Raw genomic sequence first — 17,724 nt, forward strand, 5'->3', positions numbered from 1 at the left:
TTCCATAACAAATTTCGTGATTAAATCTCATTTTTATCAAAAATCTAGGTTTTACTCTAAACCCATAATTTTCACTAATTTACATGTTGTAATCTACCCATAACTATGTATTTAACTCACATTAGGTAGAAATTACTTACCTCACAAAGCTAGGTTGAAATATCATCTTTTGAAGCTCCCAAATCACCCAATGGTGTAATAAATGACCCTAAATATGCCTAAGTTCCGATTTTTAAACTCATTGTCCAGCTGCCCCCTTCATCGCGAACGCGACAGGGGCCTCGCATTCGTGAAGGCTATTTGCTCAGGCCCTTTGAAGGCCCTTCATCGCGAATGCAACAACTGACACGCGAACGCGAAGAACCAAGTTGGCCTGACCCAGCTACTCTACTCTACGCGAACGCTAGAGGCCTCACGCGAACGAGAAGGTCACTGGCCCAGACCTTCACGAATGCGGAGCAGCTACCGCGAACACGAAGAGCATTCCTTCCCAAGACCAACTCCTTCTACGCGAACGCGATGGTTCCTTCGCGTTCACAAAAAAGGAAACTAGAACTGGGCAGATCTGGTTTCATGCATTTAGCTTCGAGGGGTCCGAAACTCACCCGAGCCACTCGGGACCCCGTCCAAAGGCACTAACAGGTCTGTAATCATAATATGGACTTACTCGAATTCTCGAAACACAAAAAACAACAACGAAACCAAGAATCATACCCCAAAACTAAATTGAATCAAACTTTGAGCTTCAAGTTTTTCAAATTCGCCGAATGCATCGAATCATACTTAGACTACTCAGAATGGCACCAAATTTGGCTGCAAGTCTTAAATGATATTACAGAACTATTTCCGATCTCGAAATTCAATTCGGACCTCGATATCACCAAAACCCGCTCCAAACCAAATTTAAAGAACTTCAAAGTTCTTCAAGAACTAACTAACTTTCACTATTAGGTGCCAAAATATGGGTCATCCAAAACTCAATCCGAGCATACGCCAAAGTCCTAAATAATCATACGAACCTATTGGAACCATCAAATCTCGATTCCGAGGTATTTTGCTCAAAATATTGACCGAAGTCAAACTTGGCCTTTTATGCCAACCTTAAGGTACCAAGTGTTCCAATTTCAACCCAAACTCTTTCAAATTCCGAACCAATCATCCCCACAAGTCATAAATCAGTAAAATCAAGTACGAAAAGTCTTATTTAGGGGAACGGGGTTCTATAAAGCAAAATGACCAGGCGTGTCATTATAGTAATTTCAAACAAAACCTAATTAACAATCGACTAAATTTCAAACAGTTATTTAGAAACCTAAAGCATTTGTAGGTGTTTATTTCTTAACCTAAGCATATAGTGAAGCAAAAATAGATAATTAAAGAGGAGGAAATAATGAGATTTTACCCCGATTTAACTTGAAAAGAACAATAATGATTAAATCCGGTGGGCGAGTGGAAGAAAAAATGAATTTTGGCCAGCCAATGGTGGGTCGGTCAAATTCCGACGACTTCAAAATGAGCCGAAACTAATGTCAATCGATTGCTCTTGACAAGAGCAATCGATTAACGTAAGTTTCAGGCTAAAATAAGTTGGGATCGCCAATGAAATCAGAAGAAGGAAAGGTTAGGTTTTCTGGATTTCTCTATCTGAAATTGGCTGAGTTTGGTGGGGATTTTTGGGAAATTGTTATGGAATTAAGGTTTAGGAGGGTGTGGGGAGTGTGTGGTGTCAATTTGGGGTGGTTTGGGGTGTCTCCGCCGCCGTATGCGATTTTCGGTGGGCGGCGGGCGGTGGTGAGAGAGAGACGAGTTACGTGAGGTTTTTTGGGATTAGGAGGTTTGTCTTCAGACAACTATAAGGTAATGGGGTAGGGGAGTTTATGGCCGTTGGATTGGAGATAATGGAGGGTTGAGATTGAACGTTACTAAAACGCCATCGTTTAGTGTTTAAACGGGGTCATTTAGTTATGGGCGAAATTGGACCGAATGGGGTTATGAGATAGGGCAGAATTGGTGATTTGTTGAGGATATTGGGTCATGAAAATTGGCTCAGTCCGAAATTAAAACCAAGGCTAGCTTTTCCCTCTTCTTTTCTTTGTTTTCTTTCTTCCTTTTGATTTTTTAAAAAAAAAATTTAAAAACCTAAACATATCTAAAAATCCTAAATTAGATCCTAAATTAATCTATTTTTATAAAATTATCCATAACTTATTTTCACTAACTTATCACTAAAAAATTAAGACTAAAGACTAAAAATGCAAACAACCATTGTATTTTTTATGATTTTTGTTTAATAATGCAATTAATAAACAACTTAAATCCTAAAAATGCAAATAAAAACTTAGAATGCAATGCATGAATTTTTTTTGACATTTTGGTATTTTTCATGATTTTAGAATATTAAATGCATAACTAAATGTAAACAACAATTAATCATGAAATTCCTAAAAATTTTATAGAAATTAAAATAATTAGAAAAACAATCTATTTTTTGTAAATTTGTAAAAGTTATTTTAATCGGATAAAAATCACGTGCTCACACACATTAGTAAGTGGTAATGTAACAATGGAAGTTTGACATTCAATTACAATTAAATTGACAGACTAGTAGATATAATGACCAAAAAGGTTGAGTAGTTAGTGTTTATATTACTCGGGAAAAGAACGACAAATGATCTTTTGGTACTACTTTTCCTAAATGCAGTGTAGAATTAACTCAAAAAAGAATTTGGTTGACGAACAAAAATCTGACTATTTATTTCTTTTTGTTTCTCCACTGTTTACAGTTTTAGCACATATCGCTCCCTCTAGTTTCTTTCTGTTAGCTAGAATTTGTTTTCCATTGTCATAATATTTAAAAATTTAAGTCCTATGGGAGAAAACCACATAAAAGATTCTCGTTTGGCATAACTATTTCAACTCAACACCTTTTTTCCTAAAAAGATTTTACAAGGGATATAACCTCCTTTGAATATGCGTTACTGCAGGCAACTTGAGGAACAAAACTCATTCGCCCTAGTTACAATCACACGATCTCACTATATATTTACAACTAGCAGCACAAAAATTAAATTTATTAACCTAATGTAATTTACTATGAATAAAGAATTAAGAAGGAAAAAAAATCTAAAAGTTTACCATTCGAATGAGAAAGAAACTACCACTATATGTCTATATCTTCTTAGAGACAAAAGAGAGACTGCAATTATACCATTACAAGGTAAGTTCTATTAGCCAAAAAAAAAAGTTAATTCTGAACTTCACTCCCGTTTTATGCATATACATTCTTTATGTTTCAATTACGCAAAAGCTTGCAAAGGAAATCTAATCCCATTGAATTTCTCGATGGTATGTCCACTCGGATGGGTTTATTGTGGTTTTGCCATCCGCAAGAACTAAATCATAAGGTGAATCTTCTGCAAATTCTGTTGGCATGGATTTCCAGTATAAACTAGGCGTCCACTCAGCTTCCTTCAAAACCTTGATGATCTCTTCAACAACTATTTTACTCCCTGCCTCCGCCAAGTGAATCCCATCCCTGTTTAATTTTTTTTTTAATAAAAAAAAAACTAGCTGAGGACATATTTAAACATGATAGGATGGAATTTGCAAAAGCCTCTTCCTTATACTTTTTGATTCTTTACATGATATTGATATTTAGAGTTATTTTAGTAAAACTATGCTACACACACCAGTGTTTCTTCTGTGCATTCAGAAAAATGGAGATCAAGGCACAACGAAATATTGAAGCAATCAGAGACTTGTGATTCTGGCAATGGAGAAAGATTGCCCTATAATCACTGAGACAATATTCTACCTTGTTTGTCAATCAAGATTCCAGGATGCGGATAATGATGACTACCCAAAAAAATACTGTCAAAGTAGTGTAGTGAACATAACTCAGCATTCTTGAATAAACTACAGATATAAAATACTTTGATCCAGCTAGAACTTGTGTACCAGAGCCATCATGTATAGCACCATCAAAAACTAATTCAGGATATCTTATGGAGTAATTTAGAAAGCATAACTAGAGCCATGAGACAATAGTGGAAGTTCAGTTTCCGTGGGTGATGCTAATAAACAGTACACATCTAATGGGGAAAAAATTTCCCATGTGACAGCAGCAATTCAGCTCACACTGAAGATCTCAAACCAGATCTTCCAAACAATTGCAGGAACCATATTTGAAGGTGCATAAAAAAAAATTGAGTCTAGGGTAGGGTCGAAGGCGAGGAATGTGGACGGGTATAAGCTGTGGTACTGAGGTAAGAATGGAGTGGGTATCTTGGTGGATAGGGATCTTAGAGAGTCGGTGGTTGAGGTTAGGCGGGTGAATGACAGACGAATGTTTATTAAGTTGGTGATTGGTAAGTACACCCTCAATGTTGTTAGTGCTTATGCGCCGCAAGTGGACTTGGATGAGGAGGTTAAAAGGGGCTTCTAGGAGAGTTTGGACGAGATTGTGCGTAGTATTCCACCCGCTAAGAGGTTATTTATAGGAGGGGATTTCAATGGCCACATTAGGTCGGCTGCTAGTGACTATGGCGAGGTGCATGGTGGCTTCGGCTTTGGGAATAGGAACGGAGGAGGTTCTTCGATGTTGGATGTCGCTAAGGCTTTCGAGCTGGTGATTGCGAACTCGAGTTTTCCAAAGAGGGAGGAGCATCTAGTAACTTTCCAAAGTTCGGTGGTGAAAACTCAGATTGATTACCTCCTCCTCAAAAGGTGTGATAGAGGGTTGTGCAAGGATTGCAAGGTTATCCCGGGTGAGACCCTTGCGACCCAGCATAGGCTCTTGGTAATGGACGTCGGTATTGCGATAAAGAGGAAGAAAAGGTATGCTCGTGGTCAACCGAGGATTAGGTGGGGAGCCTTAACTAAGGATAAAGCCCCGGAGTTAGAGGGGAGATTATCGGCTATGTGTGCCTGGAGGAGTAGTGAGGATGCCAGCGCTATGTGGGCTACGACGGCGAACTGTGTTAGGGAGGCGGCGAGAGAGGTGTTAGGGATATCGAAGGGTCACTCTGGCAGGCACCAAGGCGACTGGTGGTGGAATGGTATAGTCCAAGGCAAAGTGAAGGCAAAGAAGGAAGCATATATGAAGTTGATGGGGAGCACAAGCGAGGAGGAGAGGAGAGCGAATAGAGAGAGGTACAAGGTAGCAAGAAAGGAGGCTAAGCTGGCGGTCACGGAGGCTAAGGGCACAGCGTTTGGCCGACTGTATGAGGAGTTGGGGGAAAAAAGGCGGGGATAAGAAGTTGTTTCGACTGGCTAAAGCGAGGGAGAGGAAGGCTCGTGAGCTGGATCAAGTGAGGTGCATCAAAGACGAGGACGGTAGAGTCTTGATGGGGGAGTCCCAGATTAAACAGAAATGGCAGACGTACTTTCAGGGTCTTCTAAATGAGGAAGGGGACCGATATATAGAGCTAAGGGATCTGGGGCATTCGGAGAGTCTCCGAGACTATGGGTATTATAGGCGTATTAAGTTGGAGGAGGTCGTGTGGGCTATGCGTAATGAGTAGGGGCAGAGCGACCGGGCCAGATGAAATTCTGGTTGAGTTCTGGAAGTATGTGGGTGGAGCAGGCTTCTAGTGACTGACTGGGCTTTTTAATGTTATTTTCAGGACAAAGAGGATGTCGGATGAGTGAAAGTGGAGTACAGTGGTTCCGTTGTACAAGAACAAAGGTGATATTCAGTGTTGTAACAATTGTAGGGATATCAAGTTACTAAGTCATACCATGAAAGTTTGGGACAGGATGGTGGAGGCGAGGGTGAGGAAGACAGTGTCTATATCTGACAACTAGTTCGGGTTCATGCCGGGTCGCTCGACTACAGAAGCTATCCACCTTATTAGGAGGTTGGTGGAACAGTATAGGGGTGTCAATGGATATTTAAAAACCGACTAAACCGATCGAACCGTACCGTACCGAACTGAATTTTAGGTTTCTTTTAATAAAACCGTAGGTTTTTATATAAATCTATAACCGTACCGATAATTAGGGTAGGTTTTTTATTTTATGAAAATAAACCGAAAAAATACTGAACCGTACCGAATAAATTTACAATGTGAATAATATATTTATATATTAAGTTTAAAAATAATAAAACATTAAATTTTTCTTGGGCCTTCGAATTATGAAACAGTTACAAACCAACACGTAATTAAACTTAAAATCCTCCAAACCTATTTTGATACTCCTATTAAAACTAAATTATTTTTAGAATGTTCACTACCAAGAAACAAGGTATTGTGTATGAGTAGCAATCTATAATATATTGAACATGTTTCCTTTCGTATGATTTTGATTTATCTTCTTGAATATTTAATCTTCTATAGACTTTATTCTTGAATCCCAACTTAGTTAATATTTTTCACTCGTGTGATTTTTTTTTATTTGCTTAGTTTCTTTTATGCTGATGTAGAATTCTTTCATATTTTCTTAATTCATCACCTTTTAAACTGTAAAAATATCTAGAGAGTTTTGCTAAGTCCTAAAAAAGTATGCATGTTATTGCATTCTACTTCTACTAGTGACTTTTACATGACATTAAAAAAATTACCGAAAATTTACCGGACCGTACCGATACTGAAGAGAAACCGACATGATTGGGACGGTTTCGAAAAGTCCAATTTTGGTTATACATAATAGAATAACCGAAAATTGATATGGTATAAAATTTAGAAAATAACCGGCCGAACCGATCCATTGACACCCCTAGAACAGTACATGGATCGGAAGAAAGATCTGTACATGGTGTTTATTGACTTGGAGAAAGCGTATCAAGGTCCCTAGGTAGGTGCTATGGAGATGTCTGGAGGTAAAAGGTGTGCCGGTAGCTTATGTTAGAGCGATCGCGGACATGTATGATGGAGCTAAGACTAAGGTAAGGACTGTGGGAGGCGACTCGAAGCATTTTCCGGTTGTTATGGGGTTACACCAAGGATCCGCGCTTAGCCCGTTCTTATTTGCTTTAGTAATGGATGCACTAACACACCATATTCAAGGGGAAGTGCTATGGTGTATGTTATTCGCTGATGACATAGTCCTGATTGATGAGATGCGGGACGGTGTTAACGAGAGGTTGGAGGTTTGGAGACAGGCTTTCGAGTCTAAGGGTTTCAAATTAAGCAGGACTAAGACAGAGTACCTGGAGTGCAAGTTCAGCGCAGAGTCGAGGGAAGTAGGCATGGACGTGAGGCTTGGATCACAAGTCATCCCCAAGAGAGGTAGTTTCAAGTACCTTGGGTCTGTTATTCAAGGGGATGGAGAGATCGACGAGGACCTCACTCACCGCATAGGAGTGGGGTGGATGAAATGGAGGCTAGCATCTGGAGTCTTACGTGACAAAAAAGTGTCACCGATACTCAAAGGTAAGTTTTATAGGGCGGTGGTTAGACCGGCCATGTTTTATGGGGCAGAGTGTTGACCGGCTAAGAACTCTCATATCCGGAAGATGAAGGTAGCTGAGATGAGGATGTTGAGGTGGATATGCGGGCACACTAGGATAGATAAGATTAGGAATGAAGATATTCGGGAGAAGGTGGGCGTGGCCCCTGTGGATGACAAGATGGGGGAAGCAAGACTCAGATGGTTCGGGCACGTGCGGAGAAGCCTGGATGCTCCGGTGAGGAGGTGTGAGCGGTTGGCTTTGGTGGGTACGAGAAGAGGTAGATGACGGCCTAAGAAGTATTGGGGAGAGGTGATCAGGCAGGATATGGCACGATTGTAGATTTCCGAGGACATGACCCTTGATAGGAAGGTCTGGAGGTCGAGCATTAGAGTTGTAGGCTAGGGAGGTAGTCGAGTTTCTCCTTCTCCATTCCGAGGGTGAAGCGAGTTTGAGTAGGTTGGTCTTAGACGGCTTGTGGTTAATGTAGAGTCCACATTACCCTTACTGTTTTCCATAGCTCTGGATCTTAGTTGTTGGTTATTGTTATTGCATGTCATCTATTTTATGGTTTTTAGGATGTTGTCACTATTTCTATGGTTATGTTGACGATACTGATGAATTGTCTTTTCTTGTTTTATTTCCATCTTCCTGAGTCGAGGGTCTATCGAAAACGGTCTCTCTGCGCTATCGGGGTCGGGGTAAAGTCTGCATACACACTACCTTTCCCAGACCCACTAAGTGGGACTTTACTGGGTCGTTGTTGTTATTGTTGACAAGGGCAAAAAAAGAGCATCCCGGTGCACAAGGCACCCGGCATTCTCGCAAGGTTTCGGAAGGGCCGCACCTCAAGGGGTAGTCTAGGACAAGCCAATTAAATATAAAAGGAAGCTAATTTTCATCTTCATAAAACAGAACAAGATATGAAATTAACTGAAAATTTAGGGAAACAAAACAGATTAGATTATCGCAGATGTTTGGTAGATAAACAGAGCGCACAACAGATAGATAGATTGACTTACGAAAAGCAAGCAGTCAACCAATCTTCCCTTTTCTGAAGTGCTGTCCAAAGATCAACAACCTTCAGATTCATCTCATTACACAGCTCTATACAGGCATCCGAATACTGTCGACACAACTCATTTGTCCGAACCAACTCACTGAAGTATGAACTGTTTGCAAAAAAGATGACAAACTTGTCCCAGTAATAAGAAAAAGGGGAAATCAAAGAATGGAACTTCGAAACAAGTACATAAAAAGATAAGATGACACTGATGATGGGCATTTAATTACCTTGTATTTTCACGAACTCTGGCCTCATCAACAGGTGGACAACTGAGAAAGATAATGCGAATATTCTCTGAGAGGCTCTAATCATCCCCACCAAAAAGAAAACGAGAAAAGAAACCAGGGATCAATATCACTGTAGTTCGTTTACACAAGTGAAACCCAATTTATATAACTGAAATAATTTAAAGCTTTCTAAAACATTATATCTTAAGGTCTTCTGGTTGTCTTGAACCAGCTAACCATTCATGTGTTTCCAGATAAGAACAGAAAGTGTGGCTCGAAAACAAAGAAAAACGAAACTCCTGTAGTAAAATAAGCAACCTTAAGATGAGTTGCAATTTTTCTCATGTTCTCAATGTACTCTGGAAGAGGTACATGAGGACCTAATCCAGATGAATGAGGTCCCATTGAATCATTACCACCAAAGTAAACAATCACCAATGTGGGCTGAACAGCTGCATCCTGGAAGAGGAAAAACACCATCGAGAAGTAAAAAGTTAGTATACTGGAAGTGTCTCCCAATATCAGATATCCAGATGAGATTTTAGAGTGATTGCACAAATAGACGGGTTTGCTATCGGAAATTCTTAAAAACTCCATGATATCGATCCAAGAAGAGACCTTGATGATCTTTTGATTTGTAGATGATGTGAACCAAAAGGTATTACTAAGTTCTAATGCAAATAGCACTATTTCTTGCATATATTTCGTAGAAAAGGTTGTTTGAATAGCAATATTAAGCATCATTTTCACTGATAATAAAAGAAGAAATAAGGCAGAGGGAGCACCTAAGCACTTATGTAACAAGCTATGCTTAACCTTTTTAGTGAATTTCACACTGAAGAGATATTGGGGAGAAGATGCAATACCTTTGGAAATACTTGATCAAGGACCTGTAGAGCACGTCTGGAGTTCCAACCATAGTAACCTCGCAATATTACGTCTGCCTACAGTAGATTAGAAGGTATTACTCTCTAATCTCAACAAAGGCAAGACACACTGCTTAAGTGAATATAACTGTGATATAAACTAGCTTGCCAAAATTTGTTAGTGCATGAGACACAACTTTGTGAAAGAAGTACTTTTACAGTAAATGTTGAACCTGAAAAACCTCAATATAAGCACTGTTAAGATCACAACAACAGAGCACTCAAATTTCCCTAGGTAATATGTAGTCAATATCAGAACGAAACAAACAAAGCAGTTTTGTAGTCATAAGTTCACATCAAATGAAACTTTCATCTGTTATGTCTCGGGTAATAACTTCAAAGAAAATCACTTAACGGACAATGCTGGAAAGGCTAAGATCCCAATGATGAGAAAAACCAGATATGCATAATTTAACATTCAAAATTCTACGATAACCAAAAGAAGAACGGTCTAACAAGAATACCTACAATTGCAGATCAGTAAAAAGAAAGAAAAAAAAAACATTATGAGATGAGGATGCTTGATTTGGTAGTAGTCTTCTCTGCAGGCATATATTTCATTAAAAAGAACGTGGGACCTTACTGGCTAATTGATATCAGAGTTCAGTTAAGTGTAAGAAAGGTCAGAAGCACAAGACATTTTTCGAAAGTAATTTCTTAACATCATGAAAGGAAAGAATTGGAAGATCTTAAACAAAGTGTGGAAGTAGTTTGGCAATCATTGTGGATATCTATAATCCTGGGTTTCTTCATTAGTAATAGAATTATTTAGCCATTAGAAATGTAATTTGCTATAGTGTCTCTTTACTGTCAGACAACTAGGTTTACTTGTCATGGAAAAAGTACTTGATTCACTTGAGAAAAGGATCTTAGATATTTGAGTATACTGGAAAACATACACACCCTGCAGCACAAAGACATATTTAATTACAATCTCATAATTTCAACTTATTGTGGGTATCAATGTCCATAATCTAGTAAGGCTAATCACAGTTAGAACACACATTTTTAGGGTGACTCCGGCCATAGAAGAAGAGCTTCTTCAACAAATTCTGTTTCATTTTTAATGCAACCAAAATTATGCAACTCAAGCAGGGGTGACTAATGGCATTGTTGATAAAGTAATCTCCTTCCTCACTTGCAAGAAGATTGATATCCTAGCTTTTGCTTTCTAAGTTTTATAATTGGTGCATATAAACAAAATTGGTGTATTCTTCTTTTTTATCTCAGATTAATTTTATTGAAATAGTAACGGTTGTTTTTTCAAGCCAAATGTGAACTTTTTCAAAGCCATTACTATGGCGTTCTATCGGAATAACTCTACCATTAAAACCAGAAAACAAGTGTATCAAAACAAAATTGCTAAACATAAACCTTTTTAGCCTCTTTCCCCTATTCCGCCCTCTAGTTCTTTTGGACCTTTCCATAAACTAAAAAATTCTTGAATGTGGATGCACAAATAGAAGTATAAACTGAACAAAAATGAAATGTAAATAAAAAATGTATACTGAATTGATTCACGGAGTAATTACCATGAAATGATCAAACATCTGAACCGTAATCGAACAAACCACCAGCACACACACATTAACACGTAAAACGCACACACAGAAAGGGAAACATACTTTACGAGCATAAATGTCGGAGAGGATGGAACCCCAACCGCCATTGCTGTAACTGATCTGAACAATGGAGGATCCAAATAGAACGAATTGTGGCCTCTGTGGTCCCACCATCACAACCTCAATTTCTCTGCTATGATCTTAGTTTTGAGTGGGAAAAGTGGCGGTGGTATTGCTATTAGGTAGAGTTCAAAGCACCGTATATTGTGCTTATAATGCGGTGATTTTGTGGCTTTTCCGTTATAAATAAACTCTTCCCTCCCTGTCTGTCTTCTCTAATTTTTGTCTCCTCCTCCTTATGATATGATTTGATCTTCTTTACCATTTTTGTATATATTTTAACTTATTTATTGTAGACTAGTAGGTTAATAACTAATTTTTACCTAGTTGCTAATTAATGTTATCATGAAGATTTATTTGTAACTATGTTATAAGTTTAATTCTATTATACAAATACTACATTGTCGGCATAAAATTTCAACTTGGAGTGGTATTCTACCAATCCGGACATCAAAAATGATGTGAGTGTATATGGAAACAATGATAATCTTTGGAAGTGTCAAAAAATGTCGCTCAAAATAAAGTATCATTTGGTGGATAGGCAAGGATATTAGTTAACCCACCTTTTAACACCACCATTTTGGTATATACTTTATGCTTGTATTAATTAATACTCATAATCAAACATGGGATAAATACAATTCCAAATTTTATTTCGTGATTAGTACCTTCATTTCCGGCATATCTACCCCTTCGGGTAGGGGTAAAGTCTGTGTACACAGTATCCTCCCCAGACCCCATTAGTGAAATTTTACTGGATTATTATTGTATCTTCACTTCCCCTAAGTATCTAGTTCGCCAAAATTTGAAAAAAATTATCTCAGATGAGTAATACATTATGTAGAGAAATTTGTACCTATGGCTCTGGCCAGGCTTTTTGAAGTATCTAATTTTGTACTCCTTTTGTTTCAATTTATATACCATAATTTAATTGGGCATCAAGTTTAATAAGGAAATAAAAAAAAATTAAAACTTATGATCTTAAACTATCTTGAAAATTCTATGGATATTAAAGTATGATATTAATGGTAAAAATGAATTATATAAACGTTAAATTGTATTTAAATTTAAAAGGATGTCATTTTTTAAAGAGATCTAATAAGAAAATAATGACTGGAGAAAATATGTTCTTTGGTTATTCAAAATATGTTTTAAATGGACAAAGATTGAAATAAGAAAAATGTGACAAATGCAATAATACTTAAATGTCTTTAATTAGTTTGTTGAATTTTCTACCTACTTCAGTTACATATTGTCAAACGGCAAAATAAGGAGTTATGAGGCCAACAGGAAACTGTTCACCAGTCCTTATAGCAGCAATTGTCGGAGCAAAGAGGAAAAGCAATATCATCACAAGATGATTAAAATCTATTACTAACTTTTAATCAAAAACCTCATGTTTGAGTAACAGAAATGAAATTTTCTTGATAAACAAAGCTTTATCCTTCTATGGGCCTACCTAAACCGTAAGTTAGCCCATTAAGGGTGTGTTTAGTATGAAACAAAATATTTTCCAATTTTTTCATGTTTGGTTGGCTTAAATATTTTGGAAAATATTTTTCCAATCAACTCATTTTCCTCCAATTGGAAGAAAATATTTTCCCTAACAAGAGAAGGGAAAATATTTTTCAAAACTCTTTTTCAACCTTCCCCACCATATTCCCCATCTCTACCACCCACACCCACACATCCCCCCACCTACCGACCCCACCCCCGCCCACCCCTAACCCCATCCTAAATAAAAAAAATTATTTATAGTACTTTATTTTTAATGTTATAGATAGATTTTTTTTTTTCATTTCAACAAATGAGTATTTTCTTTTCATGATATAAAAAAATATTTTTTTCCATTTTAACAAAAAATTTACTTTCTTTACGTAATGTAGAAAAAGTATTTTCTTTCATTTCAATAAAACGAATATTTTTCTTTTCATTATATAGAAAAAGTATTTTCTTTCATTTCAACAAAATGAGTATTTTCTTTTCATGAAATAGAAAAAATATTTTCTTTCATTTCAACAAAATATTTTTTCCATTTCAACAAAATGAGTATTTTTTTTTCATGAGGTAGAAAAAGTATTTTCTTTTATTTCAATAAAATGAGTACTTTATTTTCAAGTTGTAGAAAGAGTACTTTTTTTTCAACCAAAAAAAAGAGTATTTTCTTTTTAGCTATAGAGCACAATTTTTAATGTTATTTTTACGTAAAAAAGTAAAGCACCACATTAGTTCCATTAAGTTTTTGTGAATTTTTAGAAAAATAATTAAATTCTTGAAGAAATTGGAGTCTTAAGAACATTAGATATTTGGCGAAGGGGGTGAGGGCGGAGGGGGGAGGCGGGAGGGTGGAGAGGAGCTAGGAAACATGTGGACTTGGGGGAAGAGGAGGGTGAGGAGACTATCATAAAAAATAAATTTTAATCTCTAACCAAACACTAGAAAATATTTTTCAGAAAACGTTTTTCACTCACCAACCAAACAAGAGAATATAAGTGATAAAACCACTCATTTTCCATGAAAACATTTTCTAGGAAAACATTTTCCATGGAAAACATCTTCCTTCATACCAAACACACCCTAAATTGCAAATACTTGATAATTATAATACTCCGTCCATTTCATATTAATAGTCATGGTTACTAAAAATAGTTGTCTCAAATTATTTGTCATTTTAGAAGTTCAAGAAAAAATTAATTATTTTTTTCCTTTTTTTACCCTTAGTAATAATTGTTCTTGAAGATAGAGACAATATATAAATAGAATAATATTCAATGAAGAGAGATTATATCTTAGACATAAATAAAGATAGAATAGTCTAATTCCTTTCCTAATTAATATTTTTAAGATGTTTGTAAAAGAGAAACACGATACATAATATAATATAAGACGAGAGTATATAAAAAAACATAAAAGCAGTGCACGGATGGGAGAGAAGTTAGTAAGCAGGCACCACAAAATTATAAGACGCATCTAATTTTCTCAACTACCATTCTATTAACATTTAATGTGTATGTCTATAACTATGACTTCACTATCCCAATAAATAAATAGTTCAATCCTCAACCTGCTCAAAACAGGTGGATATAACGTAACCCTACCTCCATTCAACCACAACTGAAAAGTATATCATGTTCCCCGGGATATATATATATATGCTCCAAAGAAACTAAACTAATTAAGTTGGTTTTCGATATATTTGAACCTTACCAATAATATTTGTCTGTTTGGATTGATTTGGAGGTTTTCCGGTTTACTGTTTTTGAACACCAAAGTCCGGAGAGTTTTGTAAGACAAAAGCTTAAGATTTTATGTGTCGCGTGGAAAAAAAAAGAAGAAGAATAGGAGCCCGTTTGGGCATGAAATTTTTTTGCTTTTTTTCGAAGTTAGTGTTTGGCCATAAAATTTGTATTTTTCACTTGAAGAAGAACTTTGAAATTTTTCGAAAATTTGAAAAACTCTAAGTGGGCGTTTGGACATAAGAATTATAAATTTCGAAAAAAGTAAATTTTCAAATAAAAATGGTTTTTAAAAATTAGAATTGTGTTTAGACATGAATATAATTTTGGTTTATTTTTTAATTTGTGTGAGTGATCTGAGTGAAAATTTTGAAAAATAACTTTTTGGAGTTTTTCAAATTTTTGAAAAATTTCAAAAATCATCTTCAAGTGAAAATTGAAAATTTTATGGCCAAACACTGATTTAAAAAAAAGTAAATTTTTTTCGAAAAAAGTAAAAAAAAAAAATTACTCAGATCACTCACAAAAATTCAAAAATAACCCAACATTATATTTATGTCCAAACACAACTCTAATTTTCAAATACCATTTTCACTTAAATTTTTTTGAAATTTTACAATTCTTATGTCTAAATGCCCACTAGATTAATGAAAACGTTAATGTAAGCTGAAAAAAGACAGAGAAGGAAATGGAAGAGAGGAGAGAACCATAAACAAGTTGGAAAAAATAAAAACATAAAAATATCATGTCATAAATAGAAAAATCAAACTACTTTAGAAGCAACCATTAAGATAAAATAGAAAAGAGTAAAAGAACGACTGAAGCAAAAATCAATGGAACAGTAAAAAGAAATAAAAGAAACAAGGAAGAAAAATTCAATGAAAGGAAGAAAATTGAAAGACGAAGCAGGAAAGTAAACTGGGTTTCAATTCATACCCAAAATGAAGGAATTACAAGCATATATAAGGTTGCGGAGCTCAGCACCTCTGACATTCTCTCTATCAAATTCTAAAAGAAATGATATGGACTAAATGTGAATAAGACAAAGTAAATTAGGGTACTTATGTGTAACTATAATAACTATGGACGGGGAAACTTAAGGGACTCAAGTGTCTGACTAACAAACTTTAATAAAACACTCCAGCTTAACTAACTTAACTAACGGTATTACTAACTCAGCAAGATGTACATCCTCCGCAAGCTTCTCTACTACATATTCATATCAGTTCTCCCGTGTAAAAATCTCCCTTGTCCTCAAGGAAGGAAAGATAAAAACCTCACTTTTAAGACATTTTATTTTTCCCATGTGGCCTGCTCAGCTGGCATTTGTGACCATTGATCCAAAACTTGTGCGACAACTTTGTTTCTTTTTTGTATCATGCGCCTGTCAAGTATCTTGTGAGACTATGGGCAGTAAGGGCCGGGGAGATCTGAAACTGGAGGATGAAGGATAGTGTTGGTTAGTTTATGGCATTATTTTAATAGAGACACATGAAAGGTAGGATGAAGTAGCAACTCAGGAGGTAGGGATAACTTGTAAGCAACATTTCCTATATTCTACAAGATCTGATAAGATCTACAATACCTTGTTAAGAGCTTAGATAAATTATGTCCTTCCATTGTCACCTGTCTATAAGGACGTACATTAAAATAAACTCAATCAGATTCTTCAAATTATTTATCTGATCTGTGCTTGTTGGCTAGATCAGTCATTCTATGTTAAGCCCTTTTCAAGTGATATTTGAGCAGCTGAACCTTGAACTCTCTTGTGATCAGACTTCTATCCACCTCCTCCACTCCAGAATCCCTAGCAACATAGGGAAGATGTATTGGAGGTGGTTGACCATATAATGCTTCAAAAGGGGTTGTCTGAATGGAAGAATGGAATGTGGTGTTATACCACCATTCAGCTACAGCCAGGTAGAGGAACCAATCAGTTGGGGATTCTAAGCAAAAACACCTTAAATAAGTCTCTAAACATATGTTTACCACCTCTGTTTGTCCATCAGTTTGAGGGTGATAAGTTGTTGAGGTGTTCAGGGTCACCCCCATAATGGCAAACAACTCTTGTCATACTTTACTAGTGAAGTTTGGATCTCTGTCACTGACTATGTCTTCAGGCACTCCATGCAGTTTGTGTATGTTCTCCATGAAGAGCTTTGCAATATCTCTAGCTGAATAGGGAAGGGATAGACCTATGAAATGTGCATATTTAGTTAACCTGTCAACTATAACTATCTTCCCTTTTGAATTAGGTAGTCTTTCTATGAAATCCATACCAATGCTACTCCAAGCTGATGTAGGTAGCTTTAGAGATTGTAGAAGTCCAAGGTAAGGTGCATTATCATATTTGTGTCTTTTTCAAATGTCACAGCTCTTGACATACTTATGCACATCATCCCTCAATCCCTTTCAATAAGGTTGATATCTTCCTGAAGGTGTGGTTTATCCCTGAGTGGCCTCCAACCTGAGAATCATGCCATAACTGCATAATAGAGGTTCTCACTTGCACATCTGGACCTACAACTAACTTGCCATATGTCACGACCCGGATTTCCCACCCTCGGGAATTGTGATGGAGCCTACTAATGCGTGCTACGTAAGCCAAACCTTTGATCTAATTACTTCATTAACCGATTATTTCTTTATAACAAATATAAGGCGATGACGTGATTACAGCGAAACTTCAAATAATTAAGCAGAAGATAACAATTAAATATCTGAAATCAGCATCTATTACAACTCTTAAAACCTAAAGCACCCAAAACCTGGTGTCACAGTGTCACAGACGGTTCTAAGATTTACTACATACAAAGTCTGAAGAAAATGACAACACACTGTTTCTGAATAAAAGGGAAAATAAAACAGGAAATAGGAATAGAGGAGATGCCAGGGCCTGCGGACGCCTGCAGGTCTACCTTGGATCTCCGTGTGGACTGAAGGTAGCCTCCACACTATGGTCCAAAAGCTGCTCCGGGATCTGCACATAGTGCAGAGTGTAGTATCAGCACAACCGACCCCATGTGCTGGTAAGTGTCTAGCCTAACCTCGGCGAAGTAATGACGAAGCTAGGACCAGACTACCAAATAAACCTGTACAGTTCAAATATATATACAACGGAAAATAATACAGAAATAACCAGTCAATATGGAAGGGGGAGCATGCTGTGGGGGAGATAACAATTCCGAATAGAAAGG

General features: G+C 36.7%; 1 protein-coding gene across 1 annotated transcript; it reads right to left on the minus strand.

Moving 5' to 3' along the window:
• Window positions 1-3,105: 3,105 nt before the first annotated feature.
• LOC104240529 (GDSL esterase/lipase WDL1) lies at window positions 3,106-11,448 on the minus strand. Its single transcript, XM_009795385.2, has 6 exons — window positions 11,235-11,448; window positions 9,550-9,627; window positions 9,002-9,142; window positions 8,684-8,760; window positions 8,413-8,562; window positions 3,106-3,535 (listed from the first exon to the last, which is right to left on the minus strand). Exons 1-6 carry the CDS (start codon window positions 11,343-11,345, stop codon window positions 3,322-3,324), a joined length of 771 nt encoding a protein of 256 aa, XP_009793687.2. The 5' UTR covers window positions 11,346-11,448; the 3' UTR covers window positions 3,106-3,321.
• Between the last annotated feature and the right edge of the window lie 6,276 nt (window positions 11,449-17,724).

This window comes from Nicotiana sylvestris, chromosome 3 (genome assembly GCF_000393655.2).
Source record: "Nicotiana sylvestris chromosome 3, ASM39365v2, whole genome shotgun sequence".
Taxonomy (NCBI): domain Eukaryota; kingdom Viridiplantae; phylum Streptophyta; class Magnoliopsida; order Solanales; family Solanaceae; genus Nicotiana; species Nicotiana sylvestris.

Bases quoted from the DNA above. Each gene is read 5' to 3' on its own strand.
- LOC104240529 (XM_009795385.2), bottom strand. From the start codon at position 11,345: ATGGTGGGACCACAGAGGCCACAATTCGTTCTATTTGGATCCTCCATT. The intron at 8,761-9,001 runs GTTGCTTATTTT...GGGGATGATTAG, and splicing joins AAATTGCAACTCATCTTAAG to AGCCTCTCAGAGAATATTCG. The intron at 3,536-8,412 runs GTAAGTCAATCT...AAAATTAAACAG, and splicing joins TGGTTGACTGCTTGCTTTTC to GGATGGGATTCACTTGGCGG.